Source organism: Aptenodytes patagonicus, chromosome 6 (genome assembly GCF_965638725.1).
Source record: "Aptenodytes patagonicus chromosome 6, bAptPat1.pri.cur, whole genome shotgun sequence".
In the NCBI taxonomy this organism is placed as follows: domain Eukaryota; kingdom Metazoa; phylum Chordata; class Aves; order Sphenisciformes; family Spheniscidae; genus Aptenodytes; species Aptenodytes patagonicus.
Window position 1 is genome coordinate 68,853,004 of NC_134954.1, and position 13,768 is coordinate 68,866,771.

At 36.0% G+C, this 13,768-nt stretch overlaps 1 protein-coding gene across 1 annotated transcript in view; it reads right to left on the bottom strand.

Annotated features, from left to right (window-relative positions):
• DARS1 (aspartyl-tRNA synthetase 1) overlaps positions 1 to 13,768 on the bottom strand; it is a 43,816-nt gene that overhangs the window by 15,525 nt on the left and 14,523 nt on the right. The window contains exons 5-7 of the mRNA XM_076343104.1: positions 6,664 to 6,766; positions 5,317 to 5,397; positions 4,809 to 4,868 (exon numbers count right to left, since the gene is read on the bottom strand). Of these exons, the coding sequence (XP_076199219.1) occupies positions 4,809 to 4,868; positions 5,317 to 5,397; positions 6,664 to 6,766 (244 nt within the window). The remainder of the gene's footprint in view (positions 1 to 4,808; positions 4,869 to 5,316; positions 5,398 to 6,663; positions 6,767 to 13,768) is intronic.

The following is a 13,768-nucleotide window of genomic DNA, read 5'->3' on the forward strand; positions in this document are numbered from 1 at the left end:
GCAAAGTTGTGAACTTTTCTTTTTACTCTCATGTCAGCTGTAGAATTTGTTCCACTCTCACCTCAGTTTTGCTCTTCTGTTCGCCTGCTGTAACTACCTATCTTCCACCATGAACAGTCACTAAATACATAAAGTAGGCTAAATAAAAAGGGAAAATAATGTAATCTATATTCTTTTAAGTAATATACATTATTTTAAATAATGTAAATAAGTTTGCAATTACTCTACTATATATATGAGCAATGAAGTTTTTGCTAGGAAATAGGATTTACGTTAAATAACAGGTTTTTAACCCCAAAGTGATTGAAGACAACTTTTATTCAAATTTCAGTATTACTTATAGTACAAGAAGAAGATAGGAAGTTTGTTGTCTAAATGACTGGGACTGTGTTATGTCTTCACCACTATGTCGCTTGTTCATTACAGCTTGAATTCAGTCAGGAAAAACACAGCTTTTGCAATGAGTAAATTGAATTCAACACAATGAAATCAAGCTTGAAGTAATCAAGTATTTTGAAAAAAACTGCATCAGTGTACAGTTGGATTGTCATATAACATAGTCCGACATTCATAAACTACTAGAGATACAGTTTAATGTTTATGCTCTACCCTGAGTAGTTTAAACAGGATAATATTGACCCTAAAAAACCCTATGCTTTGGTCTCAATGCATAGTGCATTAGCAGACACAATTATAGCATCAGGACTGCAAAATGCATATAATTCAAGTCGAATTTGGACAGATACTGTCAAGATAAAAACCCTGCTGGACATCAAAAATAAGCCAGAGCAAGGACATCAGTCAGGTCCAAAACTTGATGAACCTGAATTGATTTTTTCTTCAGAGGAAGACATACTAAGAAGCAAAACCCAAAAATCAGTGTTTCACTTGTTGTCTTTTCTTCATTGTTTTTCATCTACCACAGATCTTCATGAAATATGGTTTCTGTAGGTGTTTTTACAGATGTGGAAAGTCTACACATCACTGAATACTTCAGTTAAACTTAAGAACAGCAGAAAAATAAAGATATAAAAACACAATCAGTGCTCCGATTTGCCTTTTTTTAATTGTTCTGATAAAGGAACGGTAAATCAAACATCTCTAGAATCAACTGTTTTGACTTTCATTAAGCTGTCATGAAAAATAGATACTTAGGTCAACAGCGGTTTCCTCACGGTCACCTGTGGTTATGTGAAAGAAAATCTGGTCTATACAAGGACTCTTCTTTCTTCTTACCAGCTCTCTTGTCTCTACACCCCCAATTTTTCTACTCCACAAGTATGTGATCTGTATTTTATGAGTTAACCCATCAGGAACAGATTCATTCTTCCTCTGTCATCATTCCTTGGAAAGGATTTTTAAAACCCCTCCACCCTAAATAATCACCATTTTCCCTCCAAACATCAGAGTAACAACTACAGCAATAGTTTGGGATCTTGGCATTTACTTCCCATCCCTAACCTCAAAAAAACTACCAGACACCTCTGGAAGATCTTTTGCCAGCAACCAAAAGGCAAGATTGTTAAAAATACAGTGCACTACTCAGTCTATTTTCACATGTACACAAGAATAGAAGTCTTGCAATCTTTGTAGAATACTTTGCGTATAACAGCTCCACTAATGTAATTTCCTTATTATTATTAATCACACTCCTTCTATTGCATCATAAACAAACTCTCCTTGGTATACATCATAGCTGGATGGAGTGATGCCATTTTTGGAAATCCAGTCCCTTTCATTCATGCAATAACTGAGTTTCACAGCTCCACTTTATGATAATTTCGCCCTATCCAATGAACTCATTGGTTAATCACTACTTAAGATTAGTTAAACTACTTAACTACTTTAAAGACTGTATTTAAATGGACAAAAATAATTTTAATTCCATACTAAGGACTTTTTTTAGTCTGAGTCTAGCCAAGATCTATGCATTTAGTTTGTTAAATCTTTCTCCAAAAAGTAGTATCTCTCTCTTCAATGTTTGATGACCTCCTTCTTCCTTAAAAAACTGGGGCACTGAGGAAACCAGAATTAGATCGTACATCTATCTGTGGTTGGACTTCCTCCCACACTTGTAGGAACAAGACATTACAGCATCTCTGTTAGAACTATTCTGTTAACATTTCTTCCCTGCTGCTCATGATTTGGTTTTCCTAGAAAGAAGAGGTATGGGAGAGCAGTGGCTAACAATGGTTTCAGGTATCTCTCTCAGCTTTTAACACATCACGTCTTCTAATCCTCCTTAGAACATGCCTACTTATGCAGTGCATTTGAAACACTAGGGGCTCTCTGAAGTCCCATTTGTACTACAGCTCCAGTCTATGTAACCAAATCACTGAAAATCAATTATTACTTTTTGGTGTTTTGGGGTTTTTTTTTAGTTATTTTGAAGGACAAACTGCCTTCGTGTCCCTGCTCTTGTGATTCCACTGCATACAGTGCTTAGGATGTACGCATATACGTAAGTGCATGTATTTTCACTGGGATTTCCCCTTTCTCCATTAAATACCTTTTCTGTTTATTCAGCGCTCCCTTTAAAAAAACAGGTCAAAGTAACACATAATTATTTAGGATCTTCTTTTGCACAAACAAAGCTCCTGCAGAACAAACAAAGCAAACTTATGAAGAGGCATGAGCCTACTGTTCCAAAATAATCTGCTTTTGTTCTGAAACAAATAATGAAATGTGCAACAGAAGAGACACACAGAAATGTGACACAGTGAGAGACAGAAACTTTTCCTGTACATAGGATAGAAGGCAAGATAGATACCTAAGCCTAATCAAGGAAAAGCTGTGGCCAGGTGACATCCAGCCACGGGTGCATGCAGAGGACGAGACATAAGGCACTGAAGCACTGAGATGTGACATTTCATCCTTCCATCAATTTCGTAAAAAGTTAACCTGAATTCCTGTTTAGCGTGAAACAGCTGTTTAGCACCACACTGCGGCAGCTGTTGGAGCTAAGGAGAAAAATAGCTTCTGTAGAAGGCAGAGTAAACGTTCAGCCCTCAAAACAAGGTGCCAAACATTGCTGAATAAATGGTGTACTGGCAACGGTTGAGACATATAAATTAGAAAAGGTTATAGCAGCATCCACTTAGCTCACCAGCTGTACCCTCCAGGCAGAATACTGACAACTGATGTTCCATTACTATACTGGCAGAAATATGTAAGAAGTATCAGGAGAGTCCTGCTGGACTACTGAATGTGTACAGGGATGGAAGAATTTTAGCCCACCCCTTTCTGTTCCATCTCTTGTGTTTATTGTGGCATTACAGTCTTCCTTCTTTTTCCGTTACTATAAAAAAAAAAAACCTTCTTAGGTTTTGCTCTGCAGATGCCCTCATCCGAATTACAGCCAAGGATACTTTCATGCCATTATTTTCAGCTAGTCTTTTTAACCGTTATTTCCTCTGTATTGTTTCTCTGTTCTTTTGGGGGTTCATGGCTCTTCCCAGTTTATTATACAGGTATTTCATTAATTTAATGGATTTTCTTAAGATTCTCTGGAGTGCTGCTGAGTATTTTTCTTCATCACCAGAATTTCAAGTAAAACTTGCACTTTGAGCATCCCAGAGTTCTCCCTTCAATTTAGTACACTGCCTTAACATTCCATAAGCCAATGATCCTTTAAATGATTCTCACTTTCAACCATTAGTATAGAATTCTTTTAATCAAAGGCTTAATTTAAGACACAGATGAAGAGACCAATATGATGAGATACTGAGTATCCTGAAAAGTAATCACAAATTGAAGTTGCTCAGTGTTATACAAAAGGTCAAGTGAAAAGCAATTAACTTTGGTCCAAGTAAAACAATTTGCACAAGTAGTTTTAGTTGCTGAAATAAGGAGATTGGATGTTCAAATGCTTTAAGCATCTCAGTACCAGAACTCTTCCAAATTTTCCAATAAATAACTGACTTTTTTATTTCCCAGGTCCATAGACTGATTTACTGAGAAACTGCCATTATCAGAACTCTGAAGGCAGTACTAGATACATCATAAAAATGAGCTAAGCATACTCTTCATTCAATGAAAAGTTAATTAAAATTTTATTGTGGAGAGCCAAATATGGGAAAAGACCAGAAAGCCTCATGTCAGTATGAACTACTAGTTACTTACACACTTAGTGTTAGTTGCTGTTTCTTTAAAAAAGAAGAAAAGTTCTGTAAGTGATTTAGTAGATAGTTTTTTGCTGCTGATCAGAAAGAATAAATATTTGGGAGATGTATGAATTTACAGAAGGCTGAGTCTCTATGACCTGGACGAAGAAAGGTGTTTCAGAAAAAAAAAGAAAAAGATATGAATACTGTGGAAGAAACAAAGCGAATGACATTGGGACCATGGCCTGGTACAATTTCACTTGTGAGAGATGCATTACAGCACCTCAATTACATGTTAAATTCAAAACTTTCATCTTGTACTTCAAAACTGAGCTCTTACTACAGTTTTTGGGTATCAAAGGCTACATTGGAGAAGAAATGTTGTCTCTAAATTGTCCCTACTCAGTCACCTTTGACTTTTGTAAATAAAAAAGCCCAGATGTACATGGCCACATGCCAAATCCTAAATGTTCACCTTTAAACTACTAATACATGTTCTTTGATTAATGTCAGGAAAGGTGAACATTTAGGATTAAAAACCCCAGTGTTTTCACAATGCCACTCACAAGTAGAAAAATACGTTGTTTATTTTTCCTCTGGCCAACAATACACTCCCATCAAATCCACAACTTTTATTGCTTCATGGATTAGTAATGCGAAGAATAAACACCTGCAGGCAAGCATGCAACACAGCACGTTCCTTACCCTCAGATCAATGACTCTGTTGTCCAGTCTTGTATCTTGGTTTACAGTAGCTCTTCCATCCTAAACAGTTGTGCAGAAATACATAATGAATACATACACCTCCAAAAAAACCCCCAACCCCAACAAAACAAAATCAATGGAGAAAAACATCCTTTGGCTAAAAGTCAAGGGCTCTAGAATTTCTAGATCACTCTAGAAAGAACATACAGCAAATTGGCAGCATAGCAAAGCTTAAGGTGTAACTTCTCCCAGAGGTCACAGGCAGAATCCAACTATGAGGATCCAGAAGACACACATACAAGACTGCAAACCCTCTGGTTTTGACCTTCTACTGCAGTTCAGCAGACATCAAAGCTACAGAGATTTCTAACACAGTTCTGGATAACATAAATGAAGTAAAATGCAAGCCTAACAAACCCCAAAGTCACATTAAGGAAGTTGCCTGGCTTTCATGCTTTTGTTCAATTACAAAGACAATAAAAAGTATTCAAGGATGAAAAGTTTTCACCTCCTCTCCTTCCACTTCTGGCCGAACAGCATCATCCAGCTGTAAGGGCAGTCGGGGTTCAGCTAAACTGATCACATAGATCTGAAATTGAGACAGGAACAGAAATAGCATGAGACTCAGCTCAAAAGGAGGTGTGATTTACAAAAGGATATTTCTGGCATAGACTTGAAACAGTGTTTGCATAGGCTGTTAGCTGTAAGACTGTGATTTTATTCAAATACTTGAGGTACATGGGTGCATTCTCATGACAATACTGGAAGTGCTTAGTTCTTATTTTCCTTTTCAAAGATTAAAAATATCTTTTTTTCTTCTGGGAAGCATTGAGTTGAGCAAGTACACACTGCCTGAGCGACAAGCCTATTGGCATGAATGCCAGGTCTGAAACTACTAGATTTCACAGAGTTTTAGGTTCTGATTCCAGCAAGATCATGCTGTTGTTCTCGTTGTTAATGTATTATTTTACTTATCATCTGATTGTATCTGAAAGAGCCATTTCAGACTGAAAATTTATGAGATACCTAAAATACAATCAGAGAATGAAAAACACCTTGCCTTGCCTTACAGTCTAGTCGTAGGTACAGTGGATTTCATATTTTCAGAAAAATCAAGCATATGATAATCTGCACAGATACTAAAACATGTTTCTTCAAAATCTGCAGATTTTCCCCAATGCTGTTAGCTAAAATTTACCCTACTGCTATAATAGCCATTGTACTCTACTCTTGAGGTGACTGTGTTTCAGCTGTATTGTAGGCATACAGTTTGGTTGAAAACCTTTAGAAGGAAAGGATATTACATAAAGGTTTAAAAACGCTTTCTATTTAAACAAATTATAAAGTTGCACTTCCTCCAGCCCTACAGCACAAGCTACAGGAATTTTAGATTTCAAGAGCTTCCATACTGTTAAGCCAGTGCTTTACTTTTGCTGAGAGTTATGTATTCCATTCCATTGTACTAAGGGGAAGATTGTAACTTTCTCATAAAGAAGAAACTTCTGACTTGCACTTAAAAAGAAGCAGACTTCTTGTTACAGTGTCTGCTGCAGCTAAGAATCAAAAACTAGAACTACAAGCATTCTGAGCCAAATTATTCTAGTGAGATGCTTTATTTTACTTGGTACTGTAATTCAAATGGCAGATAAAAATAGGAAATTCTAAAAATTAAATCTCTTAAAAACACAAATGTTTCATGTTTACATATGATACACTGAAATTTGTAGTTTAAAGCAGTTTATTTCTCTGGTATGGGACTGCTTACTGACAAAGTTTATATATGTAGCTAGACAGACAGCCTAGACAGAAAATCTCTCAAACAATTAGCCAGTGCTCCATTTGCTCAAAAATTTACCCTTTGAATGTGAAGCTCAACATCTTGCTGAGTACAACCTCCGATTTTCTGATGTGCTTTCCTCACAACGCCTTCTACATCCACAATGCTCTCTTTGTTGATGCTGTCAATAAAGATACGATAGGAGGCTTACTAAATTTCATTGCACACTGCACCAGACTCAGTACTGAGCACTAGGATGTTCATGTACTGTATGGACTGCTGGAACAACAAAACAGAGTTAAGGATTTAGGTAAAGTTACTTATTATATATATAATAACTGAGTAATGAAGGACTTTGCTAAAATATTCCCAGCCGCAATAAATTCAAACTGGGGTGGAAGACTTGGGAGGGAAAGAATTATGATTAAGCTTAGTGCTTGCTCATTCTTTGTGTGTGTATACATAAACTGACAAGTTGCATAGTTCTTTTTCTAGGCCACATACACTCCTGTATGTGTCAGCTGATGCAATTATCTGAAAGATGTGTCTTAACCAGCAGACCAACAAACTGAAAGTAAGTCCTAGATCTGGAGGGAAAAATCAAAACTGATTGAGCTTGTTTAAACTACATGACTTGTTACTGAAAGATGCAAGATGCTTGTAAGTCATTTCTCTATGACAGGGGACATCTTAATTGCTCTCCACGAACAGTCACTAATAGTACATTAAAACACCATATAGCATCTTGAAAGTCTTCCAAAAAATATGATATAAAGTATGTGTGCTATAAGCAAACAATAACAAAAGCCTCAAGAGTCATCGGTGAGAAAATAATTTGTATGAGCAGTTTTTATTTAGGTATTTAAGGTACTGGACTTTAAACCAGTAATTTTCTACAGATAATCTCACCCCCACTGGAAATACATTTTCACTCTGTCTCTTTGCTAGCCTGCTTACAAAAGGCCAACTATCAGAAAATATTTCTTTCCTTTTTGTGAAAAATAACTGTTACAATTAACTTTATCTTTCACTTCTCAGGCCTTCTTGAGAAGACTGGAAAGCACTTTACATCACTTGACCACATAAGCCCTTAGAAAGCAGGAAAGTAGGAGGACCACAAGTAATAAGAGGTGAGCAAGGATGTCATCAGAGAAGCTGGCCACTACTGATCTCAGTAAAGCAAAGAGCAATTAACAATCTTCAAGTTTACAAGGTTGGCTTTTTTTTTCAGTAAGACCCCTCTCCATGCCCCAAAAAACCCAAACCGCAAAACCCATACAGCTAAGTTGGAGGGTGGTGAGATAAATATTCATATGGAGGTGTTACTGAGAGGCAGTAACCCCCAGTTAGAGGAGGTAAGGACAGAGTACAAGCAGGTACAAGCTACTGCTGATGGTAACTATAGTCCTAATCACTTGCATCTGGATCAGTTTACCTAGCACCACCTGGAGTAAGTCAGTCTAAGAGCTGTGAACAAAATCTAGGTATTCTAGCCCTACAGACTTTTCGTACAGCTACAGTACCACATGAGAAACTTACTAGGATTGAAAAGTTTCTCTTTAGAAATATCTATGTTTGGAATCAGTCATTCTCTCACATTTTTAAAGTAGGATTTACCCGGCTAAACAATTAAGTTTATTTTTTTAGTTGATGAGGGAAACTTAGCTTTCTTCTCTGATAAAGCCCAAGTGGTGTGACCCAGAAGCAGCTGAGATACAAGTCACCAAGTGTTGACAACTATGACTGCTTGCTCGCCCTGCTTTCTACTATTCCTGAAGCATCCATGTAAGCCCTAAGAAAAGCTAGATGGACCTTTTGTCTAACCTAGGTCAAACTTTTTAATGTTATAAAGCCGAGTTCAAATTTAAGTTATCCAACAGAATTTTTGAATAAAAATGATCAAAGTTTTGAAAAATCTGATGATATTAAAGTAACAGTGGAAAATTGAAGCATCAAAACTCTCACAACCCTCAAAACCTAACAGCATCATTATAAGGAAATGACAAGTAACTAAAAAAAAAGCCAAATTTGAGCATTTTAGTTGATTACACTATTTCTTTGATGGTAATACTTTCAGGTGATAGAATTCATTGGCAGCTGCTCTAAAAGTTACACAGACCATGGTATTTCATATGCTTGACTTGCTTAACCATTAGGTAATTCCACATACTGCATAAAATTTGTGAATAGTATGTTTTTCTGGTGCATTTACACTTTAAAAGAGCTACAGTTGCTCAAATCAGTATAATGAACAAATGACTAAATTTGTACAAAGCAGAGGTCGACAGTAGGCTTTAAATCAGAATTCATTTAGTTAGGGGGGAGCCTCCTTTCATCTCCACTATTTAAGCAGAAGCAACAAATTCAAGAAAGACAAAGAGAAATGACACTAAGTGCTTAGAAGTACACCCTCTTACAAAATGATTCTATTTAAAAATCCTTAAAAAGACTGAGGCAGCAATACAATGCTTTGGATGCAAGAGAACATGATGATAAGAAACGCACAGAGAATATATCATGCTAAAATAGTATTAGGCAAAACTCTAAATTCCCTTTGCTTTTCAAATAAGTGAATGTTTAAAAGAATAAAAGTTTTACTCTTGTGCTAACTCTTTTTTCCCTAAGCAGTTCTCCTCTATTTTTCCCACTTCCTTTTTCACGTCAACATTTTGGCAAATGCCCAGAAAACACTTCTAATGACACAAATAGCAGTGTCTTCATTGAAAATATATGTTTCTAATCTGCTGAATAAAAGCCCTCTCACTAATAATTGCAAATAAAAAAAAAGTTTTAAACTTATTGAAGCAAATTCTCTGCACTGTGAAAAAGAAAATAATAGTTAAATGTAAATGTGTTGTATGATGGATTCATAATCAGATTACTGATCCCATGGCTGAGAACTGGTGTTAGTGAAGTCATTGCAGAGCTTTGATCAGAACATGCACGGAATTCAAGACATGCAAAATGGTATCAGTTTAAAAATACAGGAAGAAACTGACTTTTACATCACTGTAACTGCAATATTGCTTTGCAAACTTGCATAACGGAACTTTAAAACTTTGAACTTGTGATTAAATGTGCTTTTTTTCTCCCTCTCTCTCTAAACTGGAGAGGCAATTAAAACAGTATGTTTCTTGGTCTGGTTTCTTGGTCACACTTCAAAACCGTAACATCCTTTAGTCATTAAATTTGCCATAAGTTTAAGATGTATTTCAAGTCAGTTCCTACCTATGTAGATCCCTGTATCCAAATATGCGTATAATTGCCTGGGCACACAAAAGCATTACCAAGTTTTCTATTGCATATGACCATCTTTGTATTTACAAATGTTCATCATCTACTCTAAACTTTCATGTGATAATTAGAAAATATGCTTTTGCTCATTCAGACTACATATCTAATCTGGTATGGAAGTAAAAGCTTGTGTTTTGAGTTCTGTTTGAACCCTGCTCAGCAAGATCTAGTGCTCAAAAAATCTGAAGTGCATCAAATGTAAACTACAGAAACCTAGAAGGTACTGCTTTGATCCCAACAGGTAATGCCAAGAATGTTAGTGAAATGGTAATTTCAGTTCAAGTTACAACAAGAAACAAGATGCTTTAATTAAATGCTGGTAACTACAGGAAAGCGTTCTCCGCAGCAGCAGCACTAAGTCATCTAGGTGATGTTTTGATAAAATTCCCCTGGGTAACAAAAATCCCCAAACCAACCAAAAAAAGTGAACAAGTAGCAGAAAAGCATGCCAAAGCTATCACAATTTCCATTAAAGACAACAATATTTCTATCTGTAATTAATATTACAAAGGACCAGAAACTAAATTAGGATGCGTGATGAATTAAGAAAAGACAGATGACATCTTTATGTTGTTTAATCCTTAAAGAAGCTATTTTAGTAATAGATTCATAAAGTACAATGCTAAAAAATTCTTCTGTATAGCTAACTGCTTCTTTATATGTAATGTTCCTTCCAAAAAATCAAGACTATAATTACTAAAATGTCCACTAGATGCCTTATGTCCCTCTTAATTATCTGCATGTCTATTAGCCAAGACTTTCTCTTTTAACCACAGGATTGCATTATTGCAATTGTTGTCATACAGACAACATCTTTCATCAACAGCTTCATGTTGCAAGCTGAACCCCATGTGGGCCTCCCTAAGTGAATCACAATCAACATTTTCTTGATCAAAAGTCTGAAGAATTGGAAGAAACTTGGTTATTTATAGACTTTAAATAGAAAATGTTTTACTTATGGAAGCATCTATACTTGTTCAGACATTTTCTTGTTTTTTGTTCAATGCTGTTTTCTGTAAGCAGACTGCACAAATTATTATATTAACACATTATTAAATCTAAAAATATTAAATAATTGTCATAAAACATAATAATCAACGATCCTTTATCTGAATGTCAGTGAAAGCTGAAGGCAATAGTGTTTACTTTGAGAAAATGAGTTCACTTTGTAAACAGTTGAAAGTATAAACATTTTATACTCAGTAAAAGCAACTGTAATATTGTCTGCACAAATACAGTAAGTATCCATTAAGCCCTCTGAAAGGGGAGTTAACTGACATTTATACATGAAGGCCAGGTAAACACCTATTCTTATTCTCTTGATTCTGAAAATACAATAATCTGTTTCCTGTACCAACATTCTAACACCTGGATGACCCTGGATATCTTCTGGGGAAAAAAAAAAAAGCCTATCTTCTTTTAACGATTTTAAGTAACAAAATCCACTACACATTTTTAACCATTTTCACTGAAAAAAAAATTCCACTTTATTTCCCTTCCGAATGTACATAGCTTCACCACCTCTTTATTGCATTTTGTCATGCCTTTGTATCTGCAAAGTAAAGAACCCTCCATTGGCAGCAAATCTTCTTGCACAGGTACCATCAGACTGGGATTTAAATTATTTACTAATTTCTCTTGGATAGAACAGAGAGTTTTCTTTAGTCTCACAGGAAGGCAGATTTGCCTGACCACATATCATTTCATCTTGCAGCTTCACCATCAACGTTTTCCAATTTGACATATATTCAGACACAAAGACAACAAAAGTGGACAAAATAGTCCAGAAATGGTCTAATGACCAGCATGTATTACGTTAATGGCATTTTACTCCTCTTTTTCAAAACTCAAGAGATCTCCTAGCATAGTAGGTAAGAGAACTGCATGGACTCCTGTTAAGTCAGTTATCTATCATGATCTCACATTTCTCATCACTTACTTTCCTACATGTTAATCCTGAACATACACAAAATCTGAACTAATGATAGCAAAGGTACAAATTCACACCGAAGAGCATCAAAGTGATTATTCTAAATGAACCCTGGTTACTATATACTCCTAGCCCCTAGTTTACCATTCCAATTTCTGTGTCACCAGCAACTTTAACAGCTGTGATATGACATTTTCTTCCAGATCATCGATATAAAAATTAAATAGAAATGGATAAAAATATTTCTACAATATCCAGCAGTTTTCCTGGTATTACCAATTTATCTAGCTGATGAACTTATGTATATTTTTCTACATTGTGAAGTATTTTCATACAGGTTTACCCATCTTTCCCCCCCCTTTTTAATCTCTTTTCTGGATTTTCATTCTCTGGCCTACTATAAAGAGCCATCAAGTTACTTCCTGAGAGAGGGCACATTGTTTGGGCAGCTAAATTAGAATCTGTTAACCACCTCTCTCAACTCCTATATCATATCACGTGGCGATGGTAGCGGGGGCCCGGGGAGTGGGGGGGGGGGGGGTGGGGGGGAAGGCTCAAAGCTGATATAGAAAAAAGAGAAAGAAAACCAAAACCAACCACACCCAATACTTTATGGAAAAAAAGCAGGTTGACAAATTACTAATTGCACCACTTGGCACCTCTGCTGGCTGAAAGAGACAATTAACTCTTTCTCTTATACAGCATCCCTTGCAGTACTAGGCTGAATTTTTTTTTCTGATGAAAGACATAAGAACTCCACAGCTGCCAATCCAGTATCTCAACTGGCTCTATGTTGTTGGCTACGTATGTTTTGAAAGTTCAACTAGAAACTTTTCATAGTTAAACTCACAGAAATTTCTTTGTAAAACTGAGTTAAACTGGTATTAAGTATCTTTCACTAAAAAGAACTCACATTCTTATGATAATGTAGATAATTAGTATATGAATGTTGCTAGACCACAGAAGGTTATGAAAGTTCTTGGTTTCCATGTGCCAATATCTAAAAGAGGAACTGGTTTGTTTATTATTTATGAAAATTTGAACAAAAAATGCTCATTATTTAATCAGTTTTCATTAAAAATTCAAGATCCAGAATTTCACAAACTATTTTAAAGAAAGTTTTGGACCCAGTATCAAAATATGAGAAAGTAGCACATGAAAAATAAAGTTTATGTACTACCAGTTTAAAAATTTAATTGAAAAGTAAGGTATTTAAGTTAAATGTTTTCTTCAATAAATGTGTATTTCCTCATTTAATGTATAGGAAACAAGAGGAGATGATGAAAAAAGACACTGAGAAAGGCAGAGAAACATTATAGTTATTTTTAGACATCTAAGACCAGCCTCATCTGCTAGTAATAATGGCATCATTCCACAGCAGGTGAAAACTAGCAGGAAAAGTGACTGAGGACAAGGCACGTAGTGTTGCTGTGCTTCAGGTGTTACTGACACAGTGACCACAAGTGCACTCAGAAGTCAGGGAACAACAGCAGCCTCTGAAGGACAAGAGGCAGCTGCAATGGCGGTATCAGACAAAATTGTACAAGGTAAAACATTGGAAAAAGTGAGAGCACGGCAGGATATTAATAAAATAGGTTTGTTGGTGGGAAGGAATCATGAGAAGATGATTGCACGAATGGTGTTAAAAAAATAAAAGCAAACCCCCAAAAGAAAACCCAGAAGGTTGTAGCAGAGAAAGTTCCATCATTCAAAGAACATGATGATAAGCATGTAAACATTTCAGAAGTGCAAATGATGAGTAAAACATGCATGCTATAAATTAGAGAGGCTGAAGTATCAGGATTTAGCTAGCAAATGCTATCACAAAAAGGAGCAGAATGAAAAGTCAAAACACAGTACAAACATCATGAGTCTGGCTACTCAGAGGAAATCAGGTCTGTCACATCAAGAAAAGTGGGGAGATGACAGGGAGTTGGAAAGAACCTAAGGATGAGTTTC